General features: G+C 42.5%; 1 protein-coding gene across 1 annotated transcript in view; it reads left to right on the top strand.

Annotated features, from left to right (window-relative positions):
- The first annotated feature begins 1464 nt into the window (after positions 1 to 1464).
- LOC311497900 (alpha-2-macroglobulin-like) overlaps positions 1465 to 23198 on the top strand; it is a 29877-nt gene continuing 8143 nt past the window's right edge. The window contains exons 1-21 of the mRNA XM_084558276.1: positions 1465 to 1662; positions 1793 to 1973; positions 2758 to 2914; positions 4237 to 4289; positions 4548 to 4568; positions 6197 to 6362; positions 6466 to 6550; positions 6629 to 6764; positions 16533 to 16650; positions 16777 to 16886; positions 16985 to 17152; positions 17311 to 17538; positions 17782 to 17845; positions 17978 to 18123; positions 18566 to 18715; positions 18927 to 19070; positions 19172 to 19262; positions 19417 to 19540; positions 20529 to 20754; positions 22573 to 22699; positions 23054 to 23175. Of these exons, the coding sequence (XP_084414402.1) occupies positions 1577 to 1662; positions 1793 to 1973; positions 2758 to 2914; positions 4237 to 4289; positions 4548 to 4568; positions 6197 to 6362; positions 6466 to 6550; positions 6629 to 6764; positions 16533 to 16650; positions 16777 to 16886; positions 16985 to 17152; positions 17311 to 17538; positions 17782 to 17845; positions 17978 to 18123; positions 18566 to 18715; positions 18927 to 19070; positions 19172 to 19262; positions 19417 to 19540; positions 20529 to 20754; positions 22573 to 22699; positions 23054 to 23175 (2703 nt within the window). The 5' untranslated portion in view covers positions 1465 to 1576. The remainder of the gene's footprint in view (positions 1663 to 1792; positions 1974 to 2757; positions 2915 to 4236; positions 4290 to 4547; positions 4569 to 6196; positions 6363 to 6465; positions 6551 to 6628; positions 6765 to 16532; positions 16651 to 16776; positions 16887 to 16984; positions 17153 to 17310; positions 17539 to 17781; positions 17846 to 17977; positions 18124 to 18565; positions 18716 to 18926; positions 19071 to 19171; positions 19263 to 19416; positions 19541 to 20528; positions 20755 to 22572; positions 22700 to 23053; positions 23176 to 23198) is intronic.

The following is a 23198-nucleotide window of genomic DNA, read 5'->3' as shown; positions in this document are numbered from 1 at the left end:
GCTGTCAGAATGAATAAAGAAATGCATGCCTTAACCTTAAGCCATGTCTTGTCTAAACTTTCCTTTGCAGGAGCTTAAATGACAAATGAAACAAAATGCTCTGATGCGTCAAACATCTTATGGCCACAAATCCCTAAAACTACTTCCACATAAAAGATTTCTAACAATCCATCCATTGATCTTCACAGAGATTCAGTACAAGTGAAGATAATTTGAAGGTTAACAGGATTGTAGTATTGTTGTTGTTCTTACAAGAGTGCAACTACAGACACTGTGTTGTGCAGTGTGAAGGAACATTTTCCAGGTGCAACACATAGGTTGTGACTTTAGGATTAGCTCTTTTGATTGAGTTTGTTGCTTATTTATATATGCACATTATGCCAGTGTAACTAGCACCAAACTTAGAGGAAATCTGAACCAGCTGCAACAAGCACACAGACTAGGAAGTACTGTGTAGACAAACCAGAAATGATATAGGTGGATGAAGGACTATTATTAGTGTCTTACTCAGACAAGAGCTCTTTTATTTCCCTTTCTCTGTCCATGTCTGAGCCTGTAGCTACACTCTCTCCGGTGAATCCACTGCAGCACTTGAATGCCATATACAGAACTTAAAGTATATTACCTCAATATAGAAAATACCAGAAACGTGTCAGAATAGCTCTTATAGCTCCTATAGTATAGATACAATTGGGATTGTCACTTTAAGAGCACACTGTGTACCTACTAAACTTTTCTACGGTGAATACTCTGAATGCTGGATTTTATTTATTACCTTGTATCATGTACTCCTGTTTGTCTTATATGAACTGCACTGTGTGATACTTGTATGCTCTGTCTGGAGAATCTACTTCTAAAATGTCTATATTTGATACAGTCTTGTCTTGTAGTCTTGTAGATTTGATGATATTATCACTACACAAAGTTTACTCACTTCAGAAATTGTCTACGTTGGACATAGAAATGAGGTAAAAGGCTATTTGCACTACCAAATCAAACACTCCATGCTGGGTAAAGGGCACTGGTGTGTTCACTGTAATGCGTATGCATCCCACTGATTTAGAAAAACAACCCTAACCCTTACCACAACTCACAAATAAGAAATAATAATAATCACAGACAATAATAAATGTTCTCAGTGAAAGTATCTCTGATAGTAACACTGTGTGTCACAATGAGGATAATTAGCTTTAAAATATTTGCATGTCATTAGAAGCTGATAATGTCCCATAACGGTTAAGACAATGCTGAACAGGTTTTGTAATTCCTGACACTTTGTTTGTCCCTTTTTAGTGAATGCATCACATAGATTGCTACTTTACAAACCGAATGAAGCTGTCGGTGGAAGAATCCAAATCATAAATGACTTAAAATCACTTTTAAGATTAATGATAAATTCTTTGTACTTTTAATCTTGATTGAATACATTTCCTAAACATTTGATTTTAAATGTTATCAGTTTAACACACTACATACGCTGCTTGAAATCTGTAAATGATTTCCTTTTGTGTGGAGGTGAAGCGGGGGTGGGGGTCTGTGTCCTCAGCCATTGAGTAGAGAATAATTGCATTCAGTCATGGGTCATCCTGGGATACAGATGTGGACATGGACTCTGTGTGTCTTCTTCAGCTGGATGTGTGTGGGTCAAGCAGTGGCTGGACCGTAAGTATCTGAAGGAAATAACAGAATTACTATCTTTTTATGTGAGACATTTGTACTGATGCATAATTACGGGTAAACATTTCTTCCATTTCAGATGTAGTAAGATATGTTAATCTGGCTGTGTTTGTAGACAGTACATGGTGGCCATTCCTGCTGTTCTTGAAGCTGGAGATGAGATCAAATTCTGCGTGAGTCTCCTGCAACCCAACGAGACTCTGGCTATGACTGTCACTTTGATGTCCGAAGAGCAGAACACAACCCTGTTCACCAAGACATCCAGTAAAGAGTTTCACATCTGCTCTCAATTTAAGGTCAGCTCCCTACATGGGTTTTGATTTATTTATTTATTTCTAAAAAACACTTTTTGAACATGCCTTCATTTAAATAGGTTCAGTTCAGTGTGTGGGATTTAGCACGGATGGAATATAGCATTGATCATTTGTATATAACCACCTGTAAATAGGACTCATTGAGTGTTCCTAGAAAATGAAGCAGCAGGTCTTGTTCCACATGGTCCATCAAAACTTTACAGTCACCCACAAAGTACAAAACAAACACAGGTTCTTAAGTGGAGCTTGGGTGTATACAAGGCTTTAGAAATACATAGCTCCAAAGGGGTTACTCATTTTAACATGCCTTTCAACATTTTTTACAAACTGGCTCGCAAGCTGGTTAATTCCTTCTACTGAACCTAACCAGTCGACAACATGATGGAAGGCAACTGTTTGACAGAACACAAAAGAAAACAGGCGCTTTTTGTCTGACCACATCTGGGGATGAATGAATGAATGGTACTAAAGTTCAAGGAGTGCATAAAAATAGCTAAAAATACGTGTTTAGATTTCAGTGTTGGTACATGATTGTAGTATCTTCAGCACGCTCAGAAAAGGAAGACTGAAGGAGAGCTATTCAATTGTGGTCTGCAACTTCACTGCTAGATGCCTCAAAGTCATACACACTGGACTTTGAAGCTGGAGAACATGACTGGATTTTACAACAATAAAACCAAATAATTTATACACATCATATGTTCATAATTATTCTTAGTAATAATGGTTTTCTTGTCCACTGTCTATAAAATGTCTTTCTTCACAGGCTCCTTTAGTGCAAAATGAAGAGGTGCAGAAGTTTGAAGTGGAGGTACGAGGCAAAACATTTCACTCAAGAGAAGTCAGAAAAGTCATGTTCAAAGTCTATAAACCAATGACATTTGTCCAAACGGATAAACCAATCTACCTCCCTGGACAAACAGGTAACCTTGAGCTGATGATCTATGGTTCTGTAAACACAAGAGTATAACCTCTCAGTACAGAGATTGATTTCCACTGCTACAAACAAAGATGTTTGCAGAAGGAAACGGTAGAAAATGTTATTTCTTACAGTATAAATGGGCTTTCTCAATACTTTAAAACAAACCAGGTTATATACTGTTAGATGCAAACGTATTGGCAGGATTCACATTTACTTACACTGTATATGGAAAAAGTACTGTATAGTGTAGAATCGGAAAAATATTCAGCCATGTTTTAAAAAGTAGCAGTAGCAAATTACAGGTAAACAAGCCGACCGTCGCAGGTGCGCGCGGCGCTCAGAGAGGACATCATCCAGGTCAGAAGGCATCATGCAGATTGACCTACAGACCCCAGATGATGATAACAGCTAAGTCTGGACTCAACGGGGGAATAACACTAGCGTACGATAACAAAATATTGGTGAAATGAATGACTGTGAAGGTTCTCAGTCATCCAGGTCATGGTATATCCAAAAAAGGTTCAAAAAAGGCAACTGGACTTGTAGATTTTTAGAGAAGACGTTTCACCACTCATCCGAGTAGCTTCTTCAGTTCTAGGGGAAGAAGATAACAACGTCCAAATCTTAGCCAGAGAAGACCGATGGTTTGAAAGAGGAGTAAAGAAAGCCATCTATGTCAAACTGGAAAAACCTTCACTAAACAGAGGAGGTGGACTGAGATTTAATCTGCCATCTGTTTACAATACAATTTTAACTTCCCCAAGAAGTTTCAATCTCATTCACACCTTGACACTGGAGCCTCAGACGGACAAGAGTCGTTAGAGAACCATTCATAGGGAAGAGGAGGGGGACAAAAAACAGTCCCCCCTCAACAACAGGTAAGTACCCAGTCGTTAATGGAAATTAGCTGCACCAGTTTCTGGTTGTTAGCATAACAAGCAAGTTTTTTCAGGAGGAGTTCCTATTTAAACCTCAGACTTCCCACCAGTCCCCAAGAACTGAAGAAGCTACTCGGATGAGTGGTGAAACGTCTTCTTTAAAAATCTGCCTTTGTTTGAACCTTTTTTGGATATGAAATGAATGAGTTTCGTGGCACATAATGCGTTATTTAGAGGCTGCGTTTCGGTGCCCCAGTCACTCCCACTACATGGATAAACGCTGATCTAATTATCTCCCAAAGGAATACAAATTACACAAAAGTTATATGGGTGAGTAAATGATCGTAGTTTATGCCAGAAATAAGGTCCAGTTTGTAAAAAACAGTAGTTCCCCTTTAACACTACTGTACATGAGATGTAAAATCTTTCTGAATTTATCTCAAAGTTCATTTTAGAGTCGTCTCACTGGACACCAAATTCCGACCTTCTAACCAGGTGGTGAGTGTTTGAACAGCCTTTTCTTTCTTTTAGATTACGTTAAAACAGTATTAGTCATTTCTGTGACAATAGTGCTGCCTATGATATGTGCCCTAGTGAAGTGTGATACACACACCAGCTAGTGGAACTGAACAGAACATAATGTCCATAATCTAACAGTTCTTCAATTACACAACTAGTGTCTCTTATGTCAAACCATTGGGGAGTTAAAACTTTGTAACTGTTTTTCATTCTATTTTATTTATTTATTTTTTGCAGTACAATACCATCGCTCTTGTGGTAAGAAAGACTCAATTTATTTTATAAATTCATTAAATGTAGGCTATAAAGCAGCATGGATATATACAACAATCAGGCATAACATTATAACCACTGACAGGCGAAGTGATTAACACTGATTATCTCTTCATCACGGCTCCTGTTAGTGGGCTGGATATAATAGGTAGTAAGTGAATGTTTTGTCCTCAAACTTGATGTGTCAGCAGCAGGCAAAATGGGCAAGTGTAAGGATTTGAGCGATTTTGACAAAGGATCAGTTGTAATGGCTATGACAAAGATGCAGCTCTTGTGGGTTGTTCCTGGTCTGCAGGGTTCAGTATCTATCAAAAGTGGTCCAAGAAAGGAACAGTGGTGAACCAGGGACAAGGTCATGGGCCAAGGCTCACTGATGCATGTGGGGACCGTGAAAGCTCAGCAGCTTGTGTTGATGATGGCTGGGATGTATGAACATCTATTGTAGGGTGCACATTTAAACACAGGATCCAAACTTCAAGTTTCACGTTTTATTTACAAAAAACTGGTTTGTGGATGGCACAGTGTTGTGGTGGTTAACAGATAATAAAACTAAAAACATACAAATCTAACTACATGTGTGTGTAGGTTTGGGTGTGTCAAAGCGGCTGCTGAGGCCTTGGACAAAGAAAACAAGATGGTTGACCAAGTAGGGACACTCAGACCATGTGCTGGCTGAGTGTATGTGTGGCATAACCTAAACTAACACCAACGTAACAATGCAGCAGAGCCAACTATACTATAACCTTACGATCACAACAACTTAAGCCAAAAAAGGTTCAAAAAATATTAAACCTTTTTTGGATATACCATGACCTGGATGACTGAGAACCTTCACAGACACACAACAACTCAATACAAACAAATATCACAAGGTTTAGAGTTCTGCTTAGCTTAGCTTAGTTTGACTAGCCCCAGGTCATATCACCAGTTTGGTGGAAAAGTCACTCTCTGGTGTGTTGGTCTTTTAGCTGGCAGTTACTGGTGGACGGGCCAAACTGGAGTTCCAGTTCTGAGAGGCAGTCTTTGCCGTGTGGTCCTGATGGCAAACGTTGGAGGGAAACTGGTCACTCCTTCTGGTGCTTTCCTTTGTTTCCAAGACAAAGAAAGCCATATGAGCAAAACTTGGATGCATGTACCATCTACCTAAGAATTGCTGCACACCATGTACAACCTTTTAATGGAAACAGTATTCCATACTGGCTGTGTCCCTTTTCAGCAGGACAATGTGCCCTGCCATAAAGCAAAACTGGTTCAGGAATGGTTTGAGGAGCACAACAACGAGTTTGAGTTGTTGACTTGACCTCCAAATTCCCAGATCTCAGTCCAATCGAGCATTCATTTGATGTGCTGGATAAACCAGTCCGATCTATGGAGGCCCCCACCAGCTTATAGGACTTAAAGAGTCTGCTGCTAACATCTTGCTAACATCTTGATGCCAGACACTCAGCGGTCTGGTAAAGTGTATGCCTCAATGGTTCAGAGCTGTTTTGGCAGCAATTGGAGGACCAACTCAAAATTAGGAAGGTGGTCATAATGTTATGCCTGATCGATGTATAGGTGTGTGGGTGTGTGTGTCCTAAATGCATGTTCCTTCCATTTATTCCACTTAATAGGATCCTAACAACAACAGAATTGGACAGTGGCTGAATGAAACATCCAATGGTAAAATACTGCAGCTTTCTTACTCCTTGAACTCTGAGGCAAAAGAGGGACAGTACCAAGTTACTGTGTCAGTGGGTGAAGATAAAATAAATCACTTCTTCCAGGTTGAAAAGTATGGTGAGTAAGGGTTACTTTTGAAATTCCAATTTTGTTCTTTTGTAGTGAAGTTTTAATGCTAACAAAACAAAAGTAAATGCTAACATTCATATTTTGTCCCCAGTTTTGCCCAAATTTGATGTGACAATAAATGTAACCGAAGAAGTAAGCATTGGGCAGGAAGAAATCGATACTGAGATATGTGCAAAGTAAGCAAACATCTTTCTTGACAAAGGACAAATTGCCCTCTCAAATTCTGAATTTTGTTCTTTTTTTAATTTTATTAGGTACACTTATGGACAGCCTGTGCCAGGAAGTGTTACAGTTGAGGTGTGCCGACCTCTTCGCAACGATATATATCGTTCCTCTGTCACTACAGAAGAAGACATGATAACTGCCCCATGCCAACAAGAGACAAAGCAGGTAGCCTACAGTTCTTTCGGCTAGACCAGTGGTTCCCAAAGTGGGGGGCGCAGAGCCATTGCAGGGGGCGCAGGGCGCGGATCGAATTAGAGGATGACAATTTTTCAGGACGCCCGCGATCACGGTATTCCCGCGGGTGTCCCGCGATACGAGAGTCATTTTCACTGTTGGTAACGTGATAGGGACGGGATAGAGCAAATAATCAACGGGAGCGGGCGGAACCGGGACAGAGGACGGAGCCGGAGATTAAGGCCACGTCCACATGTACGAAAACGATCTTTTCCCTCTCCGTTTTCGAGGGCATCGTTTCAAGAAATATCCGCGTCCACACAGATCCGTTTCAGCACGACCGAAAACGCTACTTCATATTCCAGGCCTATAGGTGGCGCTGTTTCAGTTTCAGAAATTCACCAAAAACGGAGAGGAAGAGGCGGAGCATGCGCACAAATCTTGAGAGCTGTTTACAAATCCCCTTTTTTGCTCAGCGTGGTGGCACAGGAGCATGATATTTTGCCCTAGTAACCCTAATAGGCTCAATATCTTCTCCAGCAGGAAAACTAGCATGTAGTCCGCCATTGTTGTTGATGTTGTTATGAGACGTCTCTCGGGAGGTGGAAGGCTGCTCGGGAGTGTGGCGATGATGTCATCGTTTTCTCCGTTTGTGTCCGTCCACAAAGAAACGCAAGAGCTGCGTTTGCGAATTTCTCCACCCTGGGACCCGTTTTCAGAAAAGTGCGTTTTAGGGCAATGCGTTTACAGGATACGTGTGGACGATCGGCCAAAACGATGCAAAACTTCTGCGTTTCTGCGTTTTTGCGTTTCCGTGTGGACGGCCCCTAAATTAAAATGACGCTGCAATGCGGTGAGTGCGCCCAACTTTAGACAACAACATAGGGAGCAGGACGGGATTTAGGAGTCTTTCTCACGGGATTTTGCGGGACAGAATTTCTTTGGTGGGGCAGTTACCTGATCGGGATATGTATATAATATATATATATGAGTATTTTTGTGATCCCACTGCGCAAAGACACGTTCAAAGAATGTCTTTTCAACGTCGTTTTTGCACGTCAAAGTTTGGTCCTCTGAAGGTGCAGACTGTGACACCAGACGACGTCTTTTTCCGACGTCGAGTGAACAGCCGTTAATGACGTTCACAGTACCTCCGTATAGGAGCCAGTTGTAGTCCAAATGTGGTCTTCTAGACGTCGTTCCTACGTCAAATTTAAACTCATTTTAGACTACAGTCAGGTCTACAATAAATTACAATCCAATCCCGACAGTTTTTTCCCCAATCTTTATTGCAAACGTCAGTCTTAGGCAGCATAAAATGCAGTACAATTTGTGAAAAAGTGGTAAAATACAATAAATAAAATTACCTTTGGTCTGTGAATAAAAATGTAACAATACAAATATAATACAAATAGAACAATAATATATAATAATAAAAGTAAAAAAAAAGTGTCCTTATGAAGTCTTCAGTTGCTCGATTATCAAATATGATGACTCCATCTGCACAAGTAGAAAAAGACAAATGATTAGCAATCGAAGCAGCAATTAACACCGCCAGCTTTTTTAGAATGCGTCTGTATTGCCGTAAAAAAAAAAACAACAACAACAGTTATCCTAACAATGGCGGCCAGCCAAAGTCTCGCACAGAAATAACTACTGTCGCTCTGATAATGATAGTGACCGAACAACTGTTGTTTGCAATGTTGTTCACGTTAAAGCGTCTGTAAACGTTAGCACAGTGGTTGTGTTCAAAAGCTAACGAGCTGATGGGAACAGATGCAATGCTAATTGTAGCAACAACTGTTTAGATTAATATGTGACAAAGCTAAAACTGCAAAACACTATAAATGAACATAAAATTAACTGGGCAGTATGGGTTGACCGAACTTACCTGCAATTTAGTGAACGATGATTTAGAACAGCTGTAGTAGAGGTCGTAGCCTACGGTGCAGACTCGGCCATTGGTTCCACAGAAGAGGAACATCTGGGCCAATCGGAGTGGCTCTTACGGTGTACGTTGTGATGACACAATGCCTCAGCCAGTTAGAGTCGCGAACAAAATATCATGTAAATATTTTTTAATCTCAAATCAACAATGAATATGAATATAAATTAGAAGATTTTCTCATGTACCAAAAGGGGTCCCAGCAGAAAAAGTTTGGGAACCACTGGGCTAGACCATATGCCCTTGCAGGATGTATATACTTATACATATATATATATAGTACAGTAATATACTATGCACTAAGCTGATAATTGTGCATAATTTATTCCCACTGAACACATTTAATGTACAACAGAGTGGTGGGCCATGCAATACCTCTTAATTCGATCATTATGACACTACTGCTATAGAAACCATCAACATCATATGGACAGTTATATCATATAGCGAGATGAATGCCATTACTAAAGCAAGAAACTCACTTAGAACAATTCAGAAATCACCACATACGTCAAATCCAACAGAAGCATCAATGTCGACCCAATAAAATGGCAAAAATATATATATGAAAGGTGCAAATATAAGTAATTTTACTCACTTAAAAAACACTTAAAAAAAACTATTTAGAGTTCTGTTCTAAACCTGTCAGCCAAGGGTAGTGCTCATAGTTGCTGATCTGAAAGCGGTGGACATAGCCTTTTCCAGGCTGTGTCAGGCTAGCTAGCTCCGGGATTAGGCGGCCTTTCCTTACAATATCCAGCTTTCTGCAGAAAGTCCGCAGTGATAATGGCTTTCTGCAAGATCTGCAACCAAATTGATAGCCTCTCCTCCTTCTGCCATCGTGGGTTCAAAAAATAACGATCAAAACGTTAACGGGGGAACAGCTCGCAACAGATGAAAATGAACCGCTGGCTTGGTTAAACGTAGTGGCTCTCTGACCCCCCAATCAAAGGATGCAAAAATGCTGACACTACCGTAGGCCACAGAGAAGGCCTAAGAATACGAACTTGAAATGAGATTGGTTAAAGGAACAGCATCATTACAATGTATTTCAAGCTTCAGCCGCCAGGTCAGAAGAAATGTGGATTCCCAGGAACTTAATGCTGTCCACACGCTCCACCGCCTCACCATGTATGCAGAGAGGAGCGTGTTCAGTCTTTGTAATCCACTCTGTAATCCACTATGACCTCCTTGGTCTTGCTGATGTTCAGGATAAGATTATTCCTGGAGCACCACTGTGTCAGATTCAGGACCTCTCCTCTGTAGTGGGTCTCATCATTGTTGGTTATGAGACCCACCACGGTGGTGCCATCTGCAAACTTCACAACCATGTTTGTGGGGTGCATGGCATGCCTGTGTTGAGGATCATTGAGGCAGGTGTGAACTCCCCTATCCTCACCACCTGGGGCCTGTTGGTGAGGAAATCCCTGATCCAGGAGCAGAGCGATGCTGAAAACCCCAGGTTGTGGAACTTCAGGGCCAACATGTCCTGGAGAACAGTGTTGAAGGCTGAACTGAGGTCCACAAATAGTAGCCTATCACATATGTTAGGTGAGTCAGGGCTGTGTGAAGTGCTAGCGAGATAGCATCCTCCGTAGAGCTGTTCTCCCTGTAGGTGAACTGCAGGCTGTCCAGACCAGCAGGGATGGCATCTTTGATGTACTTTAGGAGGATCCTCTCGAAGCACTTCATGACAACTGGGGTCAGACCGACAGGGCAGTAATCATTGGGGCAGGTGATGGTTGTTGTTTTGGGCACAGGCACAATGGTGGAGGACTTCAGGCGGACAGGGACTGTGGAAAGCTGCATGGACAGGTTGAAGATGTCCAGGAAAACTTCTGCCAGTTGGTCAGCACATGATTTCAGGGTCTGACCTGATACCTTATCTGGACCTGCAGCCTTGCATAGGCTATTAGGAATAGTTGAATAAGATTAATGGGAAAATGTAAGTCAGTGATTTTGTGATTTATCTACAAAGCAATAGGAGTTGAACAACTTCGGACTTCACACATAAAAACTCTAAAGTAATGCTTTGCAACAATGAAATCTATATTCTTGACCTGAATACATACTGTAGAGGGAGGATTTTCTGCAAGGTAACTGAAGCTTGAAGAAGGGCTACTGTCAGCAGTAGCCCACCCATACTTCACAGCATGTTTTAAGATAATGCAGTGTAGCCGGAACAAAAAACAAACAAAAAAAGGAAAAAAAGGTATATCTCCAAAGCCTTTTCCGTGTATGGCAGCTAAATGTCTAATAACTTTAGACAATGAAATTAACCGGCAAATTGTTTATTTGCAGCCTCCTCCTCTCTGTTACTGCAGGACATTTGGTGAAGCTGTTAATTGACAGTCACTGAGAGGATTTGGACTGTTCCTCCGCTAGCGTTAGTGGATGCCTTTTCAGATGAGTGTGTAATGCAGTAGAACATTTGTTGTATTTCAGGACTGACTTACATATTTTGCATGTCATGGTAGAATGGGCTTCTTCTTTAGTGAAGTATTTCCACATACATGATGAACTTCGACTCCCTGCTTAAAGCGTCATGGCACAGCAGTAAAGTTGACTGGTCGGTACAACCTCTACGAAGCAACTCAACTCCACTTATAATGAAAATAATATTAGTCTTTAATTTAGTCTTTAGTCTTTTCGATTTATGAATCTTAATCGACTTCATTGCAAGAGACTTCCGAAACAAAATGAAGGGAGCTGCCAACTGCAGAAAACTGAGAAAACCTAGCATATTAAATGGAAGAAGAAGATGGCAGAGGTGAGTGGTAATGATGAGAACATGTGTTACCCTAGCACTGAACTCTGTGGAGCCAAAAATAGTCTATGAGGAGCTGATGGGGTGTAGTGTCCAGAGCTGTGCTGAGGTAAAGAGAGAGAACGAGGTCTTTTGGCATCTTGGTAAGATCTCTTTCTGAGCTTTGTTTGGGGCAGAGGACAGATTTGCAATTGTTATCAGTGTAAATCTGCAGCAGAGGCGCAATTATCTAAGAATTTTGGAGAAATTCAAAATGGACCAGAAATCATTGAGGTTGAGTCAAAACGAAGGTGTTACCTCCCGAGTATGTAGCCAGGGGATGAAGGGAGGAAAACAAAAGAAAATTGTTTCCGGGTAAAAGGAAAGCGACACAGAGACCGATAACTGTGTGTAAAAGGAATGGTTCTTTATTCAAAAACAAAATACTAATGATAACTAAGGCAGCTGGTCACAAAACTAAACCCAACCGACCACGACCGACAGCCACAAACAAACTAAAGGCGCCACCACACCTGGGGGGAAAAAAAGACAAAACGAACCAAAAGCGCCACCACACCTGGGGGGAAAAAACACAGGCAAAAGACCAAGAAAGATTACTACTGTCTTTTCCACAGAAAAGATTAGTCAGTACTTCACCGTTCTGATTTCCAATAAGCAAAATCAACCTCACACTTCCACCACTGTGGTCCACCATCTCTCTCTCTCTGGGCCGCACCTCTCCTCCACTTTAACCAGGATCAGCTGATTACCTGAGTGGAAACTGCTGCTGGTCGGAGGAGGGGCGATCACCTGGAGGAGGAGAGTGGGAGAGAGAGAGGCACAAACACACCAAAACAACCATAGAGGCACTAGGGCCGTAACACCCCCTCCCATAAGAGACAAACCAATTTCAACTTGGTTTGTACATAAACCATAAACCACATTGCCAACTATGGCAGAAAAGGTACACAACACTATTCATCACGATACACGTAATTAAAGTTCTCACCTCACCCACGGGACAGAGCATCAGCCACCACATTTTCAGCTCCTTTCTTATGTTGAATTTTTACATTGTATTCCTGCATCAGCAGGGACCAACGTAACAACCTCTGATTATGGTTGCACATTTTCGCCAGGAAAACCAGAGGATTGTGGTCAGTGTACACGAACACCGGGGGAACACTGGATCCGATGTAGACCTCGAAATGCTGGAGGAATTTTCTGGTTGGGCTTACCAGTGAACTGGCAGGTGTGGCAAGTCCTGCAGAAACGCGCCACATCCGCCTTTAATCCTGGCCAGAAGAAGTGCTTCAGGATGCGATCATAGGTTTTCGTGATGCCCAGATGGCCAGACCACAGATGCTCATGAGCTAAGGTTAACACATGTTGCCTGTAACCTACTGGAACTACAATCTGATGCACCCATCCCCAGTCTTCGCCCACAGCTCCTTGCCGCGGAACCCATCGACGCACCAACAGACCATCGTCTAACATATACACAGGTTTATCATTAAGGTTGTTATCACTGTCAACCACCACAGCATCTAAACAGCGCTTTAAAGAGGGGTCGGACTTCTGCGCTTCGATAAGGGCGTTGCGGTTTACTGGCAACTTCACATCATGGGGTGGAGGGACAGCTGCTACCACACTGCCAGGCTGACTCTTCTCCTGTGCAGCCACAGAGTCTAGCTTGTCATCAGAAAAAGCAGCTGCAAACAGAGAATCCGACAACACTGCTTCATCATCAACCTTCTTACGGGCTTGAGCTCGAGTAAGGATGCAGGCACCAAACACGTCCGGATGTTCCTTCACTAAATCATCCGACAATGAGTCAGTCATGGGCACTGTCACCACCTCTGGTGTGGGAAACACTTTGCCACCCGCCAGGTCGTTGCCCATGATAAAATCAACTCCATCAATGGGAAATGAGGAACGCACAGCCACAGCGAAAAACCCAGTTACTAATTTTGACTGGACATGAATGTAATGAAGAGGGGCCGGTACGAAACTCATCCCGATCCCTCTTACAATGGCACTAGCACCACACGCTGTATCTCCCAGAGGCAACACACTGGACAAGATTAACGACTGCGACCCTCCAGTATCCCTTAGTATAGTTACAGGACGCTGATCTTCCACTTTACCGGTGAGGGAAACAAAACCAGTGGAGATGAATGGCTTGAAACAGTCATCAAGTCCTACCACACGTGGAAGCTGGTCAACCGATGACGAAGCAACAGTTTTAACTAAGCCAACCCCCTTTGGCTGTTTTACCAGGGCCGCTTGCTGTCTACGTTTTAAAGCGTCACAATCAGCAATTAAGTGACCTGGTTTCAAGCAATAAAAACATGGTTTTTCACCTTTCGACCGCTGTACTGGAGCGCTAATGGTGGGAGCGCTAACAGGTGGGCAGGTAGGCTTCTGGGTTGAGCTACGGTTAAAAGATGCGTCATACCGGACAAAACTGCTCCTGTGGGTCAACGTGAACTCCTCCGCTAAAATGGCAGCCTGCTGTAAGGTGGACACCTTCTGCTCATTGAGGTAAGTCACTATTCGCTCAGGTAAGCAATTTTTAAACTCTTCCACTAGCAGCAGTTCTCTCAATGAAGTCATATCACATACTTTGCAAGCTGCACACCATCTGTCAAAGAGGAGACTCTTCTCCCTTGCAAAGTCAGTAAAAGTCTGATTTTGACTTTTCTTAAGACCCCTAAACCGTTGTCTGTATGCTTCTGGCACCAATTCATAAGCCTGCAGAACAGCACTTTTGAGTTTTTCATAACTCAAGCTGTCTGCTGTGGTAAGGGAGGCGCAAGCTTCCTGGGCTTTTCCATTCAGTTTGCACTGTAGCAACAGTGCCCACACATCTTGTGGCCAGCCCAGCGCAGTTGCGATCCGCTCGAAAGAGCTGAAGTAAGTCTCGACCTCCGACTCACGGAACACAGGAACCAGGGGAATATTTTTACCGACATCGAAACCTGTGCTAGATGACTGTGACACATCTACCGACACAGGGCTAGCCCTAGCCTTTAGCTCTAGCTCCCGCATTCTTACTGTGGTATCTGCCTCCAATTTTTTCAACTCCAACTCACGACGAAGCTGAAACTCCCTCTCCTCTTTCTCCTTCTCCCACTGGAGACGAGCAAGACGCACCCTCACCCGAGCATCAAGTCTTGAGCCAGGAGAGGACTCCACAGACATGGGATCAAATTTAGGCAAAGTGACATGTGCTTCCTCAGCTACAAACCGTGCACTGGGAGTACAACCAATCTGCTGTTCACCTGAACCAGATGGGAATTCATCAAGCACTCCTTTTTCTACGAGGGCCTCCACCACCGCGGCCTTCAACTCTGCCTTACGTAGGCTACGAGACACCGAGACGCTGTAATGAGTCGCCAACTCGTGCAAGTCACTCATCCTGCATTCATCCAACTGAGATAGTGACGGTGCAGCAACAAACACGTCCACACTGAAATTCTCAGACATTTTTTCTTTGTGTTTCCACAGCACCAATGTAATAAAACACAAAGATTCACACGATAGGAAAAGAAACCACTCAGACACACACTATACACCAACTTCCCCAGACCCTGCCTATCCAAGACTGAGCCTGTCTGTCTTCTTGGAGCGTGCCGGGCTCGAGGCGGCTTTAAAGGCAAACTTCGGCAGCAGAAGCTCCGAAACGCCTACCCCCGCCAGGGAATTGTATCCCCACCCAGGATTACTCCAGAAAATAAAAAAGGCAAAATAATAAATGAGTGCCCGAAGGATAAGCTGCAAACAACTTAGCTGGACACTCCCCTACACTTACCAGGGAAGCCGTGCCAAACAAAACACCAGGCTACAAACACAGCCAATTAAATCTCCTGACGCTCTCACAATGTGATCCCGGACGAGCCCCCACTTTGTTACCTCCCGAGTATGTAGCCAGGGGATGAAGGGAGGAAAACAAAAGAAAATTGTTTCCGGGTAAAAGGAAAGCGACACAGAGACCGATAACTGTGTGTAAAAGGAATGGTTCTTTATTCAAAAACAAAATACTAATGATAACTAAGGCAGCTGGTCACAAAACTAAACCCAACCGACCACGACCGACAGCCACAAACAAACTAAAGGCGCCACCACACCTGGGGGGAAAAAAGACAAAACGAACCAAAAGCGCCACCACACCTGGGGGGAAAAAACACAGGCAAAAGACCAAGAAAGATTACTACTGTCTTTTCCACAGAAAAGATTAGTCAGTACTTCACCGTTCTGATTTCCAATAAGCAAAATCAACCTCACACTTCCACCACTGTGGTCCACCATCTCTCTCTCTCTGGGCCGCACCTCTCCTCCACTTTAACCAGGATCAGCTGATTACCTGAGTGGAAACTGCTGCTGGTCGGAGGAGGGGCGATCACCTGGAGGAGGAGAGTGGGAGAGAGAGAGGCACAAACACACCAAAACAACCATAGAGGCACTAGGGCCGTAACAGAAGGTTACGATATTGTAACCCTAGTTATATTAGCACAGACGGAGCCCTCTACTGGACTCTATGGATATAACCCTCCTCCTATCGCGTACACGCGATGGCCCACTGAATTTTAGCATGTGCGTAGCCGACCCAAGGGGCGTGCCTACTTTTCCTGCCCTTCCAGCGGGTATATAAGCAGGTGCATCGCCATCTGCCCTCATTGGAGGACTCTGGACTCTATATACCCATAGAGTCCAGTAGAGGGCGAAGCCTGTGTGAGATATAACCAGTTGTTTTCAAATTTGTTCTGAAATTGACAACTTAGTGTCATTCACTGCTTTGAATATACTATCTACTGTAGCTGATGTGTGCTTGTGTCAGCTCTAAATGAGCAAACTGCAAGTTGTGAGGATGCTTTGGTGTTCCAGCCTTTCGCTAGCAACTGAGTTTGCGCTAAGTGGGTTGGTGTGTGTTGCAGCCTGGTTATAGTTATAATTTCAACTTTAACTATGTTGCAAAATACACCACCCCAATTAGCTTTTCTATGTTAATCTACTACATTCATGTTTTAGGCTGTTTCTTCTCTTTTCATTCTATTGTGCTTTAAAGGCAGACAAGACAGGCTGTACCATTTTTACCTTCAAGATGTCAACTTTTATCAAAATAGATGCACGTGAAGTACAAAATGATCTAGAGGTCAGTGCCCAAGTGGAAGAGGAGGGGACAGGCAAGTCTGATTTGTTTTGTTGTTGCCTTTTTATTTCACAAACAAATTAAGTGTATGAAAACAATTTTATCTATTCCAGTAATATGGCATTCACAATGTTGTAACATGGAGGTGTTTTCTCTTCAGATATTTCACACTCACAAAAAATGAGTATAAAATTTTCATATGTTCTTGGAAAGCTGTATTTCATTGACACACCCAAGATTTACACCCAAGGTTCAAGTGTGGAAGGAAAAGTAAGTGCAAAATGTAATATTTTATAATTCTGTGTTGGGTAATACCCAGGTCAAGTCAAACCATGTCCATTCTTGGTAATATATTGTGCTTTCAACAGGTTAAAGCAGTTCACTACAATAATACACCCATTCCTGATGTGCCAGTGTACCTGTTTGAGGGTGAAAGGTGGTCGTCACGTTTGCTACAGAATCTCACAACTGACAGCGACGGTGTCGCCACATTCTCATTAAGTACAGATGGCTTCAGTGGTGATATTAAACTTCATGTAAGTAAAAAGAGTGAGTCACACCACAACAGATAAATGCTGAAGTTTTCAGTAGTATCACATTGGCCTTGTCTGTACAACCTGAGCTCATTTTTCAAAGTTTTCTTCTACATCAACCACCATGGACTCGTTAATATTGTTTCTATTCTACAATTTAGATAAGTAAAACACCAACACTGAAGTACCCTAGATTCAGAACCGCTTTCCACGAATCTGGAGTTCACACACTGTCGCTGTCCCAACGATCCTCTCCTCATACTAAAACTGTCAGCTCCCTGGAGGTGAAGAAGAAGAGTAAACCACTTCCATGTGACACAGAAGTGGACATCTCCATCCAATACACTGTTGTGGGAGAAGGTCAGGGCTCTATGGATGTGATGTATCTGGTGAGTTATTTATTGTGTTTTCACTAATTCTCCATTCTCTTCAGAGAAAATGAACAGTGGATAGTTAATTTATTGTCACTTGACAAAACTGTTTGGGCAGACCAACCTGTTTTTTTTAGATCAACTTTATTTTGACTATCCTGCCATATTTATGTCTTATTGGCTTAACTCCATTTGGCTTTTCTCCATTAACAATAAGAAGATTTTCTCATTTTTTGTCTCATTTTCTCTCAAACTCTCCAGGTCTTGTCCAGAGGAGCTATTTTGACACAAGGTGTTAAACAGGTTCAAGTGAGAGCTGAATCAGGTGTGTAAAGTATGACTTTAATCAAGAGTTTAGTGAATAACATAGTTTGATCAGTTATTGATTTGTAGACTCATGTGTGAATGAGGGTTGATGAAAGAAAACAGATATGTATTAGTTGGTTTGTTGTTGCAGTGAATGAGGGCGAGGTGTCCTTTAAGCTCAGAGTGTCTCCAGAGATAGCACCAGAAGTCCAGGTTGTGGCGTACTCTGTTCTCCCCAGTGAGAATGTGATCGCCCACAGTGCTGACTTCTCTATTGAGAAATGCTTCAGTCATAAGGTCAGTGAAAGAAGAAATGTAATCTGTGTGCAGTCTTTCTCCTTACACTTCCTTATATGTTGAAGGTAAAGAGGTGAAAGGTCAAAGGTCGAAGAGGCTTTTATTGTCCTTTCAACCATATGTAGCAGGTGCAGTACATAGTGAGAAGAGAGGTCATTCCTTCAGGACCATGGAGCAGCATGAAGACATAGGACTAAGTACAATACAAGCAACTGAGCATAAAGTGCGCATGTGCAAGCAAGATAATACAAAACGATGAAAACAGTACGAACAGTGCAGACAACAGTGCCAACAGTGCAAGAAGGAGAGACAGTGCAAAGACAAACAATACAGACAGTGCAAAACACCTGAGAGGCAATGTACGTCTATTGTGTATGCTCAGAAAGATCACAAGTTCCGTTCCCGTAATGCTAAAATCTAGTTGGTGTGACATGTGTGTCAGGTGTCGTTGGAGTTCTCACCATCTTCAGCTGTCCCAGGAGAGGAGACCACCATGCAGATAAGAGCCCAGCCAGACTCTCTGTGTGGTGTGAGCGCCATTGACCAGAGTGTCCTCATCAAAGAGCCAGGAAAGACTCTGGAAGCAGACAAGGTAACTGCTGCTATCAACCACCAGTAGATGGATATATCCTTTGCTGTGATAGATCCTAACCCAGATGTTACCTTTATTTCCTCCTACTATTTTATGTAAATTTCTCATCAAGGTTTTAAGATGCCTTAGAAATTCTTTTCCCAGTCATCAGATATTCACTGAGCAAAAGCAAATGGAAATTTTTATCTTTTAAACATATTTGTATTTTCAGATATTTGACTTACTGCCTGTCAAAAAAGCATCTAAAGTACCAGAAGAAATTCAAGATCCTAAAGAATGTTTGCATGTGAGACCAAGAAGATACAGTGTGCCATATCCAAGTCAAATAGAAGATGATGCCCATTCAGTCTTTGAGGTACTTCTCATACAACATTTCAACCAAAAGCTAAATAGCATCACTAAATATAATTACTGCACCTATATTTAACATGTTGATGGCATTGTTGGATTATCTAGAATGTTGGACTTAAGATGGCAACAAACATGTTAATCCGAGTGCCTTCATGCCTCGAGTACAAAGGAAGGCAGTTCCTTTATGGCTACTATGGTGGGTATTTTTTCTGTTTGACAAAAGGAACATGAAACTACCAAAGATAAATCAGTATCTATGTTATTGTTGTTCTCTGCTTCTGATTAAATCCTTTCTGGTTTCTTTTCAGATTACGCTCCTCAAGATTACAGAAGAACTAGACTCAGAATAGGAGAAAGAGGTATGCCTGGTCCTGTTGGGGGACGTTTCGCGTCCCCCCCTGCTGCTCCTCCACCAGTGGAGACAGTCCGTACGTTTTTCCCTGAGACTTGGATATGGAACCTTGTTGAAGTTGGGTGAGCGTCTGTTGCAAAGTGATTTCATGGTCATGTTTGAGAACAAACCGTATTGGTTCAAATAAATGGCATGGAAATAATAATGTCATTCTACCACTGAGACTGAGACTTTGTGTGGTTAAGATGAGTGGTTAAGTATGGAATTCTCTCCAAATGTTTCTTCTATGAGATAAGGTTTTTGTCACAACTATGCCTTCTATTCATATGAGGAAAAAAATGCCTGTATTTCTTGAGCAAGTAGGAATTAATTTACACTGGATATTTTTCTGTCACACAAGCTACACGTTTGCACACATGTTTTTCTTTGACTACCGTAAATTCCGGACTATAAGCCGCTACTTTTGTCACTTGCTTTGGACCCTGCGGCTTATACAACGGCGGATGGATTTTTACAGCTAACGGTCACCAGGGGCGCACTAACTGACTTTTCTGGTATAGTAGGCTGGTTATTTTGATACAGCAAACGGCCGTGTTACTGCACCTTTACTGCTATGTTGGCTGTTTTCGAAAAAGATGCTGGTTATTTTGTTGTCAAGCGTTGTAAGCTTTGTTTTTTGTTATACTGCACTACTACGGTACTATGACTGCAGGAAGTGCGCTAGGAGCGTACCGTTGTATTATTTGTGCACTGCACGAATGCTGTTTGTAATGTCAAAGATGTGAAAGTTTGATCGACTGATTTTTTGTCTGATTGATCGAAAGATTTATGTTTGTCAAATGTAAATAAATGGGACGCTTTGCGTTTCCAAACAGTCATTTCTGTCCCGACAATCCCCTCCGTGGTAGAAGAAACCCGTACGGTAATTAAACATTAAAACACGAGCGGCTTATAGTCGGGTGCGGCTTATATATGGCACAATCTGTAGTTTCCCCAAAATTTAGCTGGTGCGGCTTATATTCAGGTGCGCCTTATAGTCCGGAAAATACGGTAGTCCAAGTCCTAACCCTAACCCTGACAGAATGTGTTTATGTGTATCTTCTGATCCAGAGGGTCTGGAAGAAAGGATGTGTCTCTCACTGTCCCAGACACCATCACCACCTGGGAGACAGAGACTTTCTGTTTGTCCCCTCAGGGTTTTGGTTTGGCTCCTCGTGAAAAGCTCACTGTCTTCCAGCCCTTCTTCCTTGAGCTCTCTCTGCCTTACTCCATCGTCCGAGGAGAGCAGTTTGAACTGAAGGCAACTGTCTTCAACTACCTGACCAGCTGCATCATGGTATTGATTTTGCACAAACTGTAGTGTTGTGTAGAAAGGTGGACCTTAGTTTACCTGCAGCATAGTGTAACCAAGTACTGCTTTAGATTCAGTTATATCATTTCATTTGCAGGATGTTTTCCTGTTTCTTAAATAGTCTGTCAATCGGAGTAATATTACCAGAGTTGGTTCTTATTTGTTATGTTACATAATGTTTATTCCCCACTGGAGAAGCAAAATAGGTCTCACCCCCTTAAAGAAACGTTTGAGTATGACAGGTAAAGAAAGAGTGTTTGTTACATTAGAAACAAATTTACTAGAAACAAGTGAATAACTTTGTAAGTGATAACTATTGTTAATATCATGGACTAGATAAATATTGCTGGAACCACTTCATTCACAACGGCAACTCCGGTGAGAGAGTTGACGCAGACACAGTGAACAGTCCTCACTGTTATTGAGTTGTAAGACAAATTAATGATTTCTGTAAAACACAACAAAAAATAGCTTTACAGATCAGCACATTGCAACTGCCACAATTAGCACGTGAGCTAATCAAGAATTTTTTTTGTGATTTTATTGTTATTATGTGAGAGCATAACAAAATTGTATAAAGATAGAGCTGTACAGATATATACCTACCTACCGACATACCAACAGCAAGAAGAAGCTGTCTCTCGGGCTGTTGGTTGTGGTTCTGATATTTCTGATGTTTTTGTACCTTTTCCATGAAGGAAGAGGTACAAATAGTCCATGGCCTGGGTGGTCGGGATCTGCCACGATCCGGCTGGCCCTCATTCGGACCTGGTTTGCATGAACTGAGTCCAAATCTGGGAGAGGACCGCCCACAATCCCCTGTGCAGTTCTTATCACTCAGGCTAAGTTCCTTCTTTCCTGTGCTGTGCAGCTCCCATACCACACTGTCATACCGAGACAGAGGATGGGCTCTATCGTGGTCCTGTAAAAGTTTATCAGTAGTCGACAGGAGAGCCCAGCCCCCTTCACCTTCCTGAGGAAGAAGAGCCTCTGTTGGGTCTTCTTCACCAGGTGTGCAGTGTCGCAGACCACATCAGGTCAGATGTAATGTGGATGCCAAGGAATTTGATGTCGTTGACACACTCAACCGCCTCCCCTTGTACGAGGAGAGGAGCGTGCTCTGTCTTCTTGGACCTCCTGTAGTGCACAATGACCTCCTTGGTCTTGCTGGTGTTCAGAACGTAGTTGTTGTCTGAGCACCACTCTGCCAGGTGTTGGATCTCCTCCTGCCTGTAATGGGTCTAATCATTGTCTGATGTGAGACCCACCACGGTGGTGTCATCAGCAAGCTTCAAAATCGCGTTGTGGGATGGATGGCAGAACAATCGTGTGAAGAGAGCTGGGCTGAGCACACAGCCCTGTGGCGTTCCTGTGTTCAGGACCAGTGTGGATGATGTGAGGTTGCCTGAGGTCCGTTGGTGAGAAAGTCCCTGATCCAGAGGCACATAGAAGCAGATAGTCCCAGGCCATGAAGCTTCAGTGTCAGCTTGTCCGAAATGACAGTGTTAAAAGCTGAACTGAAGTTGACGAAAAGCATCCTGGTGTACGTGGGTGGGACAGGGCTGTGTGCAGAGCTATAGAGACTGCATCCTCTGTTGATTGGTTCCCCCTGTAGGCAAACTGGTGGCTGTCCAGATCATCAGGGATGACATCCTTGATGTGCTTTAGGACAATCCTCTCAAAGCACTTCATGATTACCAGGGTCAGAGCGACCAGGCAGTAATCATTGAGGCAGGTGACAGCTGACTTTTTAATTTCTGCAGTTATAAAATATTGTCTATCTATATCTTCTATCTTTAACAGATCACTGTGACTCCTGCACCTTCATTGGATTACACCCTCACTCCTCTCTCTGGTGACCTGTACACATCCTGTTTGTGTGGCAGTGAGCGTAAGACTCTCAGCTGGACCATGATCCCCTCAGCCTTAGGTAAAAATCAAACCTGTATATAGATTCCTGTTATATATTATAAGTTATAGGTTATACCATAACCCAAATGAGAAATTTCAATTTGTTTTCTGTGCAAGATCAAGCAACTCCATGCTCCATCCAATAACATGTGCTTTGTGCATTGCATATATTAGCACTAGTTGTTATTATCCTTTATTATTATTATTAATTTATTTTTAAGCAGGCTGTTCTAATACAGTTTTGTAAATGTGTCTCTCAACTCTTCTCATTGACTTTCACTTTAATGACTTTCGTCATTAATCCTCACCTTAAAAAAACTACAATCTGAAAAATTTAAGTGCATTTCATACGGTGCTATTTTGATCTTTTTAGGGGTTGTGAATGTGACTGTGACTGCAGAGGCACTAGTATCCCACGTCTCATGTGACAATGAGATTGTCACTGTGCCAGAGAGAGGTCGCATTGATGTGGTCACAAAGTCTCTTATAATAGAGGTGGGTTCCATCAAAACAAGATT

The sequence above is a fragment of the Chelon labrosus genome (assembly GCF_963514085.1).
Source record: "Chelon labrosus genome assembly, chromosome: 13".
NCBI classification, from domain to species: Eukaryota; Metazoa; Chordata; class Actinopteri; order Mugiliformes; family Mugilidae; genus Chelon; species Chelon labrosus.
The sequence above is the reverse complement of the archived record's forward strand: the minus strand, read 5'-3'. Positions and strand labels throughout refer to the sequence as shown.